Source organism: Triticum urartu, chromosome 6 (assembly GCF_003073215.2).
Source record: "Triticum urartu cultivar G1812 chromosome 6, Tu2.1, whole genome shotgun sequence".
Classification (NCBI taxonomy): domain Eukaryota; kingdom Viridiplantae; phylum Streptophyta; class Magnoliopsida; order Poales; family Poaceae; genus Triticum; species Triticum urartu.
Genome location: NC_053027.1, coordinates 87488905 through 87504631, shown reverse-complemented (window position 1 = coordinate 87504631; position 15727 = coordinate 87488905). Strand labels below are relative to the sequence as shown.

Here is a 15727-nt window from a genome sequence, read left to right as displayed (position 1 = left end):
GGGTGGGAGCTTTACGGGCCCACGAGACGGGCCCATGAGGGCTCGGCCGGGCCTGTGGGCCTAAGAGCCTGGTGTGCTCCTGCTATTGCGTCCGGATAGCTACCATCGCCGACGGTGGAGGTGGGGCCCTCCCGCGTGCCGACGGTGCTGATGCCCTAGTCTCGGCTTTGATTCTTCGTCGTGTTGTCCTCACTTCACGGTGTCGTGGTGAGACGGCATGGGGGCCTCTTGACCGTATTGGCGCTGGGTGATGGTTGGTTTGGTGGCTGGCTTCGGAGTGCTCGAGGTGCGGGTTGGGATCGGGGGAAACCCCTGTCGGCTTGGCCGACACCGGCGCGGTGGCGCCTGTGGGTGCCACCTGACCTTCCGGGAGGGCGTCGGGGGCTATCCTTCCTCTCGCCTCGTCGTGTATCGGGGGAAACCCTTGGCAGCAGTGTCGTCATCGTCGCGATCCTTCTTGGAGGTGTTGATAGGTGCCGGCGCTTTGGAGTGTTGAAGCCTAGTGGAAGATCCCGGTGAACACAGCGATCGCGAGGCTTTTTCGTTTTCGTTGATCCGCCGCTGTCGGCATTTGTTTTTTTTGCTCTTTCTCTGTCGTTTCTTTTGGGCGTGACTATGCTGCTTCCGTCTCGATATCTATCCTTGTATAGCTTGGTTGGTTGCTTTGTATATAAAGCGGGGGGAAATCCTTTTTCGGTAAACTATTTTTGCGATGTGTACAACTTGCTATGCGAGAGAGGAAGCACAGGTGCTGGGACGGAGGGAGTACACTAGTATACTTGTTTGGATATTTTGTGTACTGTACTATAGTTATAAACGTGTGTTAGCTAGAAGAGTTAGTAGTATGTCTAATATACTTTGGAACGTGATAAATTAACCAATGTTGTAAACATGATATAGATATGATAATACAAGTTCTGCAGATGATTTCTACGGCTTTTGTACGCACATATCAGTTTAGCTAAGGAAAAAATATTGAAAAATATATATGCAAAATATCTGTGAACATCTTTAAAAAAATTGGTGAACTGATTTGTGTCTAACTTAGATGTCCGGGATAGTCACATAGTGTAGTAGGGGCAAAATGGTCTTTTTACCTAACACTTAACACCGTGAGTGGCAATAGACAAAAATGTCATTGAAGGAACAAAATGAAATTTAAGTGTCAAAAAAGAAAGAAATTTTTGTTTTGGGCCAAAAAAGAAGGCAAATTTGAAGGAAGAGCCAAATAAAGAATTCTCTCCCAAAAATTTGGTAAAGATCAATATTACAAACACATGGGCCAAGCTTTAGACATTAGACAAACATCTGATGTGGAGTCCTACTATAAGGAACTCCAGCTGCTCATGCATAAATCACTTGTGCACAATAATAGAGGTGATCTAAACGATCTTACGTTTTTTACAGAGGGAGTGCATTAGATCACACGTTCTTCCTAGCCAAGTTCATGACAGGGTTATGCTAATTTTATATGTGAAGTCAGCACGCCCCAAACAAATTAAAACATGAAATATAGCCCGGTTGACCATACTGGCTAGTGGATACAGTCGACCTCTCTTCTGTCGCTTTCCACCGTGCCGTATCATTTTACCATCACAACAGTTCGCTAATGGCTCCCTCAAGAAATAATTAACTAATGTCCGGCGCATGAAACTTGACCAGAAACGGGAGGTGAAAACACGCACTTCTCGTCAAATAAACACCGTGATCTCTTCGTCAAAGAAGCACCGAGTTTATCTTTCGCGCGCCACGCAGCTACGGGACGGCGGCTGCCGCGCTCCATCTCCAGCCCCGCGCTCTAATTCTCGAGCTCAAACGCAGACTATTTCTTGCCACCGCCCACAACGCAAACTCTGCAGTGCACACACGAGGGCAAGTTCACAGAGGACAGTCACAGAGCTACCACCTCAAACGTTAGCGCGCGAGTGATCATGTCCAGTCTGTTCGCAAGGCTCCCGGCGTGGTTCCGCGGCGACGGGAGCGCCGGGTGCGGCGCCTGCTACGGCGTCACGGCGTCCTTCGTGTCCGTGCTCGTGTTCTGCGTGCTCGTCGCCACCGCCAGCGTCTGGAAGGCGTTCCTGTTCGCCGGCCTGGCGCTGGCTGCCTTCGGGCTCGTGGCATGCCTCGCGCCGGAGAGCGGGCGGAGAGGCGCCGAGCGTGAGGTCGCGGCGGGCGTGCCCTGGGTGGCAGCATGCCGAACTGGGCTCGGTAAGGCAGCCACCGAGTCGTTGCCCACGTTCGCGTACACGTCCCGTGGCGCCGAGGCCGGCGGTGCGGACCTGGACCTGGAGTGCGGCGGGAGCGGCCAGCCGTGCTCCGTGTGCTTGGAAGACCTTGAGGACGGCGAGATGGTGCGGCAGCTGCCGGCGTGCAAGCACCTCTTCCATGTCGAGTGCATAGACATGTGGCTGCACTCGCACACGACTTGCCCTGTTTGCCGGTGCGACCTCTCGCCACCGCGGACGGTTACCGCCAAAGTGGCGGCTGTAGAGATGGAACCGCCGGCAGATGATGCTTTGCCGCCAGTGTAGCCAACTAGCCATAGTCACATGTAATATTATTATTTTTTTATTTTTGCGGGTGATACATGTATGTACTGAGTATATTACAATAGCATATAGCAGGAAAACTGGGAATGGGTCGGCCCAGGAAATCTCTTGCCAGGGATGCGCGTTTTCTCGGTATTACCCGCGTCATGCAGGGAATAGGATTGGCCACCCTATTTGGCGCGTCAAGGGTCAGGGCAAATGCCAACAATTTTCCTATAAGCGCGCCCACAAAGTGACCCTATAAAGATTTTTTGTTTAAAATTTAATGAAAAGCTTCAAAAGTGTGCTATTAAAACACGTTTACGATGCAAAATATTGTATGATTTTTTTAAATCAATATAAAAAGGTCATGGTGTATCGAAAATATATCCATTTCCTTTTTGAAAATTTGCCATCATCTATTAAAGAATGTCCGCCATGTATAAAATCTGCAGGCTGTATTTAAATATTTCATATATTTTAAAAAAATATTAATACTGTATTTAAACAACAACATATATTGTACAAATGTTCATCGTGTAAGTTCAAAAAAATTATGTATAAAAGAAAAATTATTTTCATAAAAATTATGAACAATTATTATTTAAACAAAAATATATTTGAAACGCTTTCACATGTCAATTTATTTCCAAAAAAATGTCCAGATGCTTGCAACATATATTGGCATATATTAAATCATTTTTAATGCTAAAATTATTCCAATAAAATCCCAAATCTATTTACACCATGCATAAAACTATTTGGCCGTCCCATTTGCATTTGCAGTTAGATTAAAAAAACATAATGTAGATAACCTATACTATGGTGCCTCAGTTTATTTTTCTGCTTTTTTTTCTCAAACATTTTCGAAAATATGAATATATACGCTACAATGTTTTTAGTACACTTAGAAATTTTTTGTAATATATACGTTGAAGAAATTTTGAGTACACATAAAACATTTCTTAATATGTGATACACATTTTTATAATGCATAGTTCGCTTTTTTGTAATATACTGTGAACATTTTCTTAATATATGGTGAACATTTTTGTAATACATAGTGAATTTTTGCATAATACACAGAAAAATATATTTTTAAAATAAAATAAAATAAAAAGAAACAGAAACAGAAAAGAGAAAGGAAAAGAAAAGGGGGAAATAGAAACAGAAAAGGACAACTTTTTTTGATACAAAACATAAAAAGAGCAGAAACAACGAGGCCGACCGTGGACTGGTCCAAAATAGTGTGGGTCGGGAGGGACACATTCAGCGAAGCAGCCCTTATATGATGCCCGCAGGCCTGATATAGGATTAGACACAGCAGACACCCTGTTTCTTCTTTTTCTTTTTGTGATTATTGAACTTATAAAAGTGTTCACGAATTTTAGAAAAATGTTTGGAAAATATAAAAAGGTTTGGAATTTCAAAAAATGTTTAGAATTTGGAAAACTATTCCCGAATATAAAGAAATGTTCCTGAATTTGGAAATTATCCTCGTATTATAAATGTTCTGAAAGTCGAAAATTACATGAATTTGAAAATTAAGTTCCTTGATTAAACAAATACTGATAAATTTTGTTTTTTTCATATTTTTTAAAATATTCCTGTTTTTAAACATATCAAAATGTTTCTGAAATTTGAAAAAAATCCCGAATTTCTGAAACGTTCCAAATTTCAAATATTTATCAAATTTAAAAATATTACCACATGGAATAATTCAATGGGTTTTAGCATAATGTTCATGAAAGTGAAAAGGGAAAAGTAAAAATAGATAAAGAAAAGGAAAATGATCAGAATAAAAATGAAAATCTGAAAAATGGAAAGAAAAACACAGGAAACTGCAAATGGGACGGCCCAGATAGCAGGACATATCCCTCAAAAACAAATATAGCAGGACATTTGTTGCCAGGATGCACGCTTATGCGGGGAATAGGATTGCCACCCTATTTGGCGCCTCAAGGGTCGGGGCAAATGCCAACAATTCTCCTATATGCGCGCCCACATAATGACACTATAAACATTCTTTTGTTTAAAATTTATTGGAAACTTTCAAAAGTGCACTAATAAAACAACTTTATGATGCAAAATATTGTACATTTGTCTAAAATGCATATAAAAAAGTTCACCATGTATCAAAAAAATATCCGTTGTTTTGTTGAAATTTTTACATCATTTATTAAAGAATGTCTGTGATGTATAAAATCTGCATGATGTATTTAAATATTTGATGTATATTTTAAAACTATTCATAGTGTATTTCTAAAAACAACATCTATTCTACGAATTTTCGTCGTGTAAGTTCAAAAAGTTTATGTATACAAAATAATTTTATTTTATTAAAAATATGAAACCCTATTATTTAAACAAAAATATATTTAAAACACTTTCACATGTCAATTTGTTCCAAAAAAATGTCCATATGCTTGCAAAATATATTCACATATATTATATATTATTTTAATGCTAAAACTGTTACCATAAAATCACAAATTTATTTACACCATACTTAAAAACATCTTTTCGATTAATATATATTGGGGACATTTATGTATCTCAACAAAACATTCATGCTGTCAAAATAAAGATTAACTTATTTAAAATCAAATATCAGGCAAGCACATCTACTACTGCAAGGAGCATGTGACTTCTTCAATAGGAGCGGAGGCTGAACGCCAACTTCCAACTTTGTTGAGTGACTTGAGTCCAGAAAAAGCTAATTTGTCCTTCAGAAGTAGTGGCAGAGGTAGGAATTCCCCCCTTGACATTCATCAATAGTGGGGCAATATCAATGAACATAACATATACAAGAAGCTAGCGACAATATACCCACGGATCAGCAAACCTTTGGTATTCACATGAATACCAAAGAATACCCCCTAGCGCTGGCTCTGTTTGGAAAGTGGAAAAAAAATATCTCAACTGTGCACGTTATGTTAGTCCCTGAAACTTGATATTATACCAACATTCTTGATACACAATGAAACATTACATTATGTTACACTTTGAAATAAGAAAAAAATCCCAATCACAAAACAAGCCACGAGTTCCAATTGAACGATGGGTGGTGGATGCATGCAACATACTATATCGTGTGCATGGTAGAAACATCATTGTTGCTAGTTTAGTCGCAGTGAAGTTATTGGCAAGAGTTTTTTTTAAGTGGATGTAAAATATTTGCCTCATCCATTAACTAAGAAAAAGATATTTGCCCAGTTAATCAATGGAAAACTCGTCAAAATGGTTACAATCCGCTGAGCGGTACATACAAGATACCTCACGTACAACACTATGAAGAAAGCCCCACCTAGGTAGCATATTAGTGTCATCGTCATCACTTCTCCTCAAGCCTGCATCGTCACCGCCCCTTAATCCTGAGTAAGCGGTTTCAACTTCGTCACAAACGACCGCCAACCCAACCCACATCATCGAGGGAGTGCAAATTCATATGAAGGTCCATGAAAAGCACTCAGCCACCCGCACCGAGGATGATGCAACCTTCAACAGAAAAATGACGGCGCGAATAATTTTCCCAATCTTTTACGGTACACTGATCTCAGATACAACCCTTCCTCGTCTAACTTTCTAAACAATCAAGCCGCAAAACAACAGCGAACAAACCAGAAACTAGGTTTACCAGATGCAAACCTAATCAAACAACACGCACACCTCTGTAGGAAGAGCGTGGACGGTTTTGAAAGAACCAGCAGCAAAATTGAGGCCTCGCCTCCAATCTCGTCGCCTAAACACACAAAAATTTCAGCTTCTCAACTTGTATCAATTAGTCATGGGAAGATACCCCGACTTGACTCTGTCCATGTGATGGAAAATATCCAGATAACAAAAACTACCCCATTACATGAGGCGAGCCTCCTTTTATTGGTGCGCGCACGCACACGTACGTTACAAGGGCAAGACCGACTCGATCGTGATTTGGTTTCCAAACCGACTTAAGCAAGGACTCTCTCTCTCATATCTTAACTAACTAGGAATTAATTAATTTAAAAATCCGACAACGTTGATCACAAGAAGCCAAAACGAACTAATAGTACTACCTCCCACATTCGTATTGAGCATGTACGTCTTAATTTTAATTGCATCGACGTACAGACTTATGCATGTAGTCCTGTAGACTTGTGCATGGAGTCCTGAACCTTGGCTCAATTTCATCCGATGGTGCAATCTGAACTTTGTCGTTTTGCACGAGTGTCAATCTTTATCTTTATCTTTATCTTTACCTCTTTATCTTTACCTACTAATAAAGCGCCTATTGCTTCTGGTCGTACGTCATGAGTATTTTTACATAAAAGTCCCTCTGTTTCTAGGAATTCAGCCCGCACTCCCGTCATAAGTCAGCCCCAAACCGGTACAAAGGACACAAAAGAAGAAGAAAAAACAGCGCCCCGCACGACCTTGCCTCCTCGATCCCATCTTGACCTCCATCCCGCTGTCTCCTGCCCCGTGCCGTCCGCCCGACACCGCGTCAAACGGGAGCGCGTCACTCCCTAGACGGCGGCGATGATGGAGGGCGCCGCCCAGCTCCTGACCGGCGGATTCGTTGGCTCCTCGCTCCTTGGGGCCAGCCCCTCCCCCGTGCCGGATTGCGCATCGGCTTGGAGGCCCCTTGGGGATGCGGCCGGTGCGGGAGTCCTGCGCGGCCGTGCGGGCTGGGAACCGAGCGGTGACGTTTAACGGGGAGCTAGAGCGGCCTCACCCACCCACATCAGCGGCGCAGAAAAACAAGATTCCGACGAAGAAGCGGCGACCGGCGAGAGAGCGATCGAGGAAGGATGTCGTCTGCGCGGCCGGCGGTCCTGCTGGTTGCGGCCGTGTGGGTGCTCCTGTCGGCCGGCCGTGCTGGCTGACGGCAACGGCACGACGTGCCTGTGCACGGGCACGCGGTGTGTGCCGCCCTGCCCTGTCCCGGGGACGCCGCTACCGACGACGTCGCCCACGCAGTTCCCCTTCTGCCCGCAGCGGCTGCAGGCGACCGGGCCCTTCCCGTGGGAGCAGCAGCCGTTGGCGGCAACGAGGACGGGGTTCCCTCAGGACACAGGGTTCCTTGCGGCGGCAGTGGCGAGCCCGGCAGGACGACGGCTGTGACGGTGACCGCCACGTGCTCTGCTTTCTTGCTGCTCGCCCACCTCTATATACCAGTAGATTCAGGTCAGGCTGCAGGGTGGTCAGAAGATGCTCAACTTATATATAGGCCTTCGATTCAGTTCATATATGTAGGCCATGGATGGGTGAACAATCTAAAAATTTGGTTCCTCCTCCTTTTTCACTCTTCTTGTGAGAATTGGCAAGTTTTTGATTCATTGCAACTGAATGCTGGGGCACTGCCAGATCTGATATACTAACACACATGGAGTATTAGTACCATTTGGATCTGTGTATGATTGGTGCTTTATGAGATGTTGAGATGCATGGTCTCAAACGTGCATATATTCTTTCTTGACCTAGATTAGAAGCAGTTGGGCCACGGTGAGGGCCTCGATTCGCTCCCTCGCCGCCGCCGCCCCATCTACCATTATTGGCCTAGATTAGAATTTGTCCTTGCTGATTCGTTGTGGCCTGATTTCTTATGTTTCTCTCTTGTTGATGCAAACTTGCTCTGCTTGACTCTGTTTTGGCCTCAAGGCGCTGGCCTTTTCCTGTGTTAGCGTGTGTGTGTGTGTGTGTCTCATAGGTCTTGAAAGCATGTAGTATGTTGCTTGATTCATATGATTCTTCGGTGACAGCAAGTTTTTCATGGAGCACCTTTTCGTGCTGATGTTGGCTTCTGATGTTTGTTGTTGTACTTCTGCTACCAGAGATAATGCGGGGGTCCTCCTTGCTTAAGCACCAGCATGGTGGGGACTTTCAGAGGTTGCCGCCGATGGCGAGTCCAAACCAGATGCATCATCATCCGCCGCCCCCAATGCCTAATTTCTGTGGAAATGGTTTTGGCCCGTGGAACCACGGTGCGCATCCAGAGGTAATTACGTTAGTTATCTGACATGAGGGTGGCATGTTCACTCATCCATCATATCTAATCGCATCCGCTGGTCATTAATCTTTAAGAGAACAGAGAATGGTACACAAGATCCTCTCTCGGTGGTTTGAAGGTTGCATCCTACTTTCTGCATCTTAATTGCATACTTGTGTATCATTCCATTTAATGATAGTATGGATGCGATAAGTTGCATCCTCTCCATCACATGTGATCGCATGGTATTTAATGATACTATATGTTCATTCCTTATGTTTTCTGGTAATTAAACCGGCAATCCCTTTTTAAGTGGTTATCTCGGAAAACGTTTCGTTTTTTCCCAAAACAATCCTTCCTTACTCGGCTAATCAGAGATAAGGTTTCGTGTTTTTTGCAGGGGGCGCCTGCGTTGAAGCCACAGACCACGGTAGCGCACGCTTGCAGGGGGCGGCGGCCATGGCGGGGAGGCGGCATTGCGCTCGAGCGCTACATCAGGCGGCGGCAGCGAGGCGGGAGGCGTGTGCGGAGAATGCATCAAATGTTTGATGAATTGCTTGAAGAAAATGCATCGGGTCCTTTCTTGCATGCTTCAAGTCTTCAACCAGGTAAAATAAATCCTGGTATTGTTTTTCTTCTTGCATAACTTATCTAATCTCCCAACAGATTTGGTGGGTTGGTGTGGTTGTTAGTCTTAGTTTTAGCCGTGGCTATGAAATTTTGTTGAGAAGTAGGCAAACATAGAAGTTGTTGTTTGTTGAATGAATTTGCACATGTATCTCTTTTATTCCTACAACAGTTAGTCAGCAAGATCTTTCGCACTGGTGTGATACTATTTTTTCTACCCAAGCTCTAATAATTTTAGTGCCAAGAAAAATTGATGCATCTGAACTATGACACATCTCTCTATTATGAAACTGTGGTTGTATTGTTTGTCATCTGAAAACCACACTCAAGTATACATTATGGGACATAATGCCCAGAAAATAATCACCAGGCATGGATATCACTCTTGACCACATAGTACAACATTGCATAATTTTCTGGTTTTCTGAAGGTACCATTCAGTATTATTTTTTGTCATACAAAGATAGAACAAAGGCCACAAGAGCTGATTTTGTGCACCTTGCTGCATGGGCACCCACTTGATTAAGATATTCGAAGTGTGAGCTTTTAGAATTTCAAAATAACAAGTCAGATTCTCATTATTAACCTGTGTTCACATTCTAATGTTTTCTGACTCTAACAGATTGTCTTTGAGAATAATTTGATGAACCACCATGTCGCCCTTCAATACATTTCTAGAGCTGAAATTTCAGGGCATCAAGAAGTAATTAACTATGCTTCAAGTAAGGAAGTTATTTGGTATAACTTTTTTGAGGACTAAATTACTAGCTTAATGTTTTGAAGTTATTGAGCTGCAGATATGGCATGTGCGTACACGAAGACCTGGTGCATCAAAGCTCGGTGAGGACACACCTCTTCTTACAGGACATGTTTGTCTACAAATTATCCGAACTTCAATTTCCACAATAAAACGCATGTTTTTATTTATCATTGTTTCTTCTCTTACATAACCAAACATTTTTGCAGATGTTGATTTTTCATTTCCTTCCAACGCCATTAAATCCCAGTCTTATCTAATTTGAAATGGCTCCAGCGTGTGTGATGTATGATCCCCTCAGTTTTTGGAGGAACATGGTGCTATTTGGTGGTTTTAGTTGTGGAAAAAATGTCATTAGTCAGGCACTTTCTAAGGTGGTCACCTGACTGCTCTGTTGTCGAAATCCTTTGTCTATAGTATTTTCTTGGTACCATCTCTATGCCGTCTATTGAGTTTGAAAATATTTGCGGTAATCCAAGTTTGAAGCTCTGGTTTATGTGGTATGTGGGGAAAGAGGAAATGAGATGTCTGATGTTCTCATATATGGATTTCCCCCAATTGACAATGACATTGCCTGACATGATGTGAACAGTGGAGCCGCTTAAATTCCATGGCAAGCTCACCATGGTCGGCTTTCTTATTCCAGATGGGTGGGAGGGAACAGAGGAAGAGGGAGCCGCCCAAGTTCCCATTGATATGGCGGCGCGGGTGGAGGACACGACGGTGCGGCCGGTAGAAGCGCTATTCTTTCTGCCCTCGTCCTCGGAAAATGACGGGGACAAGGGAGGGAGGCTGCGACGATGTTGTCCTAACAGAGGAGAAGAAGAATGGGAAACGGGAAGTGCGTGTCGGTCAAGTCTTTCAATGGGCCAAGCCCAAAAAATAATGCAAAATAATTTACAAATGAAACATAATATTCCAAAAAATGTTCGTCACCATAAAAATGATACCATTCTAAAAAATATCCTTGATTTAAAAAAACACCTCAAAATAAAGAAATATTCATTTTTCTGAATAATAGAAAATAAAGTTGATTGAAAGACTATTTCATACACAACTACTCTCTCATCGGGTGAAACGAAAGTGTGGAGATGAAATAGGTCATGACAAACATTATTAGGGTATATGTCCAAATTTCATGGTCCAAAAAGAAATATTTGATGTAACCATATTTTTGACGTTTTTGCAAAAAATGGATTAAAAAACGTGTTTCATAATTCATGAGGAGCAAGTTATTTTTAATATTTCGCCCGGTGCAACGCACGGGCATTTTTACTAGTAATATTTACATGTATACCTTTCGCCCGACATCTAGCTGGTACGATATATATCTCCTTTTGTCCTTGACCAGCCTTAGCAGATATGATCGATCATCCTCCCTTCCTTGAAGGAAAGCCGTCCTCAGTTTTGACCGGTGTCTTGTAGATTTTATTTTAAACACCTCGATGATACACTTTATATCTTTTGCATCTTTGAAAACAATAGCATAGAACTCGCCCTTATGCATAAAAGTGTACCTATTTGTTCGCCCATGATGAAGAGCGTTAACATCATGCTGCCACGGACGCCCCAAATTAAAATGACAAACATGCAGTGGCATAACGTCGCATTCCACTTTATCCACATAGCCATCAACAGAAAAAGGAACCTTCATCCTGTGAGTAACCTTCACTTTGCCCACATTATTGATCTACTTCATATAGTATGGTTTTGGGTGCTCCCATGTTGGCAAAGAAAGAGACTCCACCACATTCTTACTAATCGTATTGCTAGCACTGCCACCATCAATTATCAATTTGCAAACCTCTTCCTTGATGATACATGCAGTTTGAAAAATACTCTGCCGATGTCCTTGTTCAACAATGGTCTTGTCATCTCGCTGGACCTTATGTGCTAGACTGCTAGCAAACTCTCCATATCAGGATCATCTTGAGGATAACATAGTATGGTATCACCATGACCTCTTTCAATTCCATCCTTTAACTTAGGCGTCTCATCTTCAGATTCTGAAATATATTCCGCATCAACAAGTAGAACCCTTCGTTGATTGGAACATTCATGCTTCATGTGTCCACGTCCTTCACACTTGTGGCAAATAATATTACGATGATGAGATGAAGACGCATTAGATGAAACCTGAGAAACCTCCTTTGGCACAGCCGCCACTTTGCTATGTTCAATGCTTCCCGACTTATAATAAGGAGTCGGTTTAGCACTAAACCCACCATCAATAGGAGAAGAACCACGTCGCCCACTATTGTAAGTTGGATGAGTCTCTGAAGCTTGCTTCTCCAATACCCAACGTTTAGCACGCTCCGCTTGATGAAGCAACTCATGAATATCATTATATTGCATTAAATCAACACGGTCGTGAATCTTTTCTTCTAACCCCTCAAAGAAATGTACCATGGCCGCCTCCGTAGACTCACGCACAACTGTACGGATCATCAAAACTTGCATCTCCTCATAGTACTCATCAACTGATTTCGTAACTTGCACTAGACGACGTAGTCTACTATGAAGCTGGCGAGTGTAGTAAGCAGGCACAAAACGTTCCCTCATGATCCGCTTCATGTCAGCACATGTCGCTAGTCGCTCATTAGTACGGTTCTTATTATTCCACCATACAAGAGCATACTCTGTAAATTCCATAGATGCAACATGAACCTTCTTCTCTTGGGAGTAGTTGTGACCGTTAAAAATCAGATTTATGCGCATCTCCCACTCCAAATATTTCTCTGGGTCAGCACAACGTCCCGAGGATTCAGGTATGGTTATCTTGATTCGACCCAAACCATCATCCTCGTTGGCACCATTGCCCCCATAGGCACCGCGCTGCCCAGCATGGCGGTGAGCCCCAACATCATGCCATGGTCGGTGAGTTAAGCCTCCATGGGCATCGGAATCCTCAGAAAAATCACCATCATCGTCATTGTCGCGGTCACGACATCGTCGTGGTGAGAGGGGCTGTCGGGGTGCCACATCTCTCGCCTAAAGGCGCTAAACTATTGCGGTGAGCCGATTAAGACTCGTAGTCACCACCTGTAGACTATCAGTGCGCTGTCGGTCGCTAGCAGTCAAACGCTCGTTCAACCTGTCCTCGACGCCAACAATATTTGCAGACAACTTCTCAACCCTTGTCCCAAGCTTCTTGTTCACTCCCTTGATCGACATCAGATGAATATGTAAATCATCACTTATATTCAGATCCTCTGGAAGTTCATCGCCCTCCTCATGATCAGATTTCTCATGCTGCGAGTTCACCATCTTTCAAACAATTGAATCAAATAGCCGAGGAAAAAAAATTGTACCATGGTCAACCTTGCTCTGATACCACTTGATGCGACCTTCGACAGGAAAACGATGGCGCGAATAATTTTCCCAATCTTTCACGGTACACCGATCTCAGATGCAACCCTTCCTCGTCTAACTTTCCAAACAATCAAGCTGCAAAACAACAACGAACAAATCAGAAACTAGGTTTACCAGATGCAAACCTAATCAAACAACACGCACACCCCTGTAGGAAGAACGTGGACGGTTTTGAAAGAACCACCAGCAAACTAGAGGCCTCGCCTCCAATCTCCTCGCCTAAACACACAAAGATGTCAGCTTCTCAACTTGTATCAACTAGTCATGGAAAGATACCCCGACTTCACTCTATCCATGCAATGGAAAATATCCAGATAACAAAAACTACCCCATTACATGAGGCGCAACCTCCTTTTATTGGTGCGCGCAGGCACACGTACGTTATAAGGGCAAGACCGACTTGATCATGATTTGGTTTTCAAACCGACTTAAGCAAGGACTCTCTCTCTCTCATATCTTAACTAACTAGGAATTAACTAATTTAAAAATCTGGCAACCCTGATCACAAGAAGCCAAAACGAACTAATAGTACTTGTAAGTGCATCTAGTGCCACCCCTAGTTGGTTTTGGAGTATTGACGACAAACCTGGTTGAGGGACTAATGTGTTTGTGAGAACTGCAGGATAACACAGGTAGAAGTCCCTCATGGATTAGGTTTTCCTACCAGAGATGACCCCTAAAAATGTATGAAGACATTGAAGTCAAAGGTGGTATGTGAAGACATTCACATTGAAGACTATGACAAAAGAAGACATTGCGTGAAGACTATGGAGCGCGAAGACTTAGTTGTTTCGTCGTTCTTTTTCTTCTTTGTTGAGTCATAGGAACCACCGTACTGTTAAGTGGGGTCCAAGTGAACCAGTCAGAATGACTGAAGTGATGCTTAACCAAAATCCTATGTCTTCGAGCGAAGACAATGAGAGCAAATCTTATCCAGAGCTGGATAAGTCAGCTTTGCTTGTAGCCCAAGTAAAGTTGTCGTGTGTGTTTGAAATCTGACCGTTGGAACACGTGTCAGTTCCTTAGTGACCCAGGGTCATTTCAGACAAATCAGGTCGGGTTGCCTAGTGGCTATAAATAGCCTACCCCCTACAACCATAAACGATTGGCTGCTCAGAGTTAGTGTACGGCTTTTGTCGTTTGAGAGCAACCCACCTCGAAGCCTTCGAGAGAGAATTCCTTGCGAGGACAAAGCCCTAAACACCCAGAGCCAAAGAGTGTTAGGCATCACTGAAGTCTTCCTATATGTGTGATCTGAAGACTTATTACACTTGAGGACTGTGAATCCTCCAGCCGGTTAGGCGTCGCGTTCTGAGCATCCAAGAGTCATTGTGGATCGCCGGTGAACGAAGTCTGTGAAGGTTTGGAAGTCTACCTTGAATACTTACCAGAGTGATTGGGCGAGGACTGGGTGTCCTTAGCTCAAGGGGAATAAGGTGAAGATGCGGTCTTCTGAGTTGAATCTCAGCCTCCCTAACCAGACGTACAGTTGTCACAGCAATTGGAACTGGTCCAACAAATCATTGTCTTCAACGAGTCACTGGTTCCATTCTTCCCATATCTTTATTTGCAGATTGGTCCTTGTGAAGTCATTGCCTGTTTGCATTATCTATTTGTATTCACTGTGTGACTGCTTGTTCTGTTTGGCTTCGTACTATTTTCCATCCTGATTTATACTGCCTAGCTGCTATTAGTCCTTGTGCTTTCATCTCATTGAATACTTGACTATGGCTTGCTTAGTGTAGTCTACCTTCCGCTGCATGGTAATTGGTTTGTTTCTATCGGTTGTCTTCGAAACCTCCATGTTTTGAAGACTTCATAAAAATCGCCTATTCACCCCCCCTCTAGTCGATCACTAGCACTTTAAATTGGTATCAGAGCAAGGTACTCCCTTGTTCTATGTGATTCGGTTTAACCACCTAGAGTTTTAGGTATGTCGACTGCAGGGATAATCAAAGTCTCCGCTGCGTGCCCAGTTTTCGATGGAACTGAATATCCCTACTAGAAGAATAAGATGCACATGCATCTTAAAGCCATTGATGTCGACCTCTGGTATGTCGTCAAGAATGGCGTCCCCAAGGCTGGTGAAGGTGTCACCGCTGCTGATGTCAAGAAGTTCGTTCAACTGGACTCCACTACCAAGAACATCATCTGTGGTGATCTGACCAAAGGGCAGTATGGCCGTGTGAGTGCTCTGGAAACATCTAAGCTAGTGTGGGACTGGCTTTCCAAGGTCAACGAAGGCGTATCAACCCAGAGAGATCAAAGAATCAGTGTCCTTTGCAACCTCTTCAACCGCTTCAAGAGAAACGACAATGAGAATGTTCAGCTCACGTTTGATCGACTCACTGACATCACAAATGAGCTTCAAGCCCTCGGCGCTACTGAGATCACCAAGCATGAAGTCGTCAAGACACTCCTGAGATGACTTGACAGCTCATTTGACACCCTAGCCCTGATGATTCAAGAATGCCC

General features: G+C 43.4%; 1 protein-coding gene across 1 annotated transcript; it reads left to right on the top strand.

The window, feature by feature from the left end:
• Nucleotides 1-1931: 1931 nt before the first annotated feature.
• On the top strand, nt 1932-2531 carry LOC125516592 (RING-H2 finger protein ATL32-like). Its single transcript, XM_048681974.1, has one exon. It carries the CDS (start codon nt 1932-1934, stop codon nt 2529-2531), a length of 600 nt encoding a protein of 199 aa, XP_048537931.1.
• Nucleotides 2532-15727: the final 13196 nt, after the last annotated feature.

What these genes read in the sequence shown, in the direction of transcription:
- LOC125516592 (XM_048681974.1), top strand. Translation starts at nt 1,932, where the DNA reads ATGTCCAGTCTGTTCGCAAGGCTCCCGGCGTGGTTCCGCGGCGACGGG.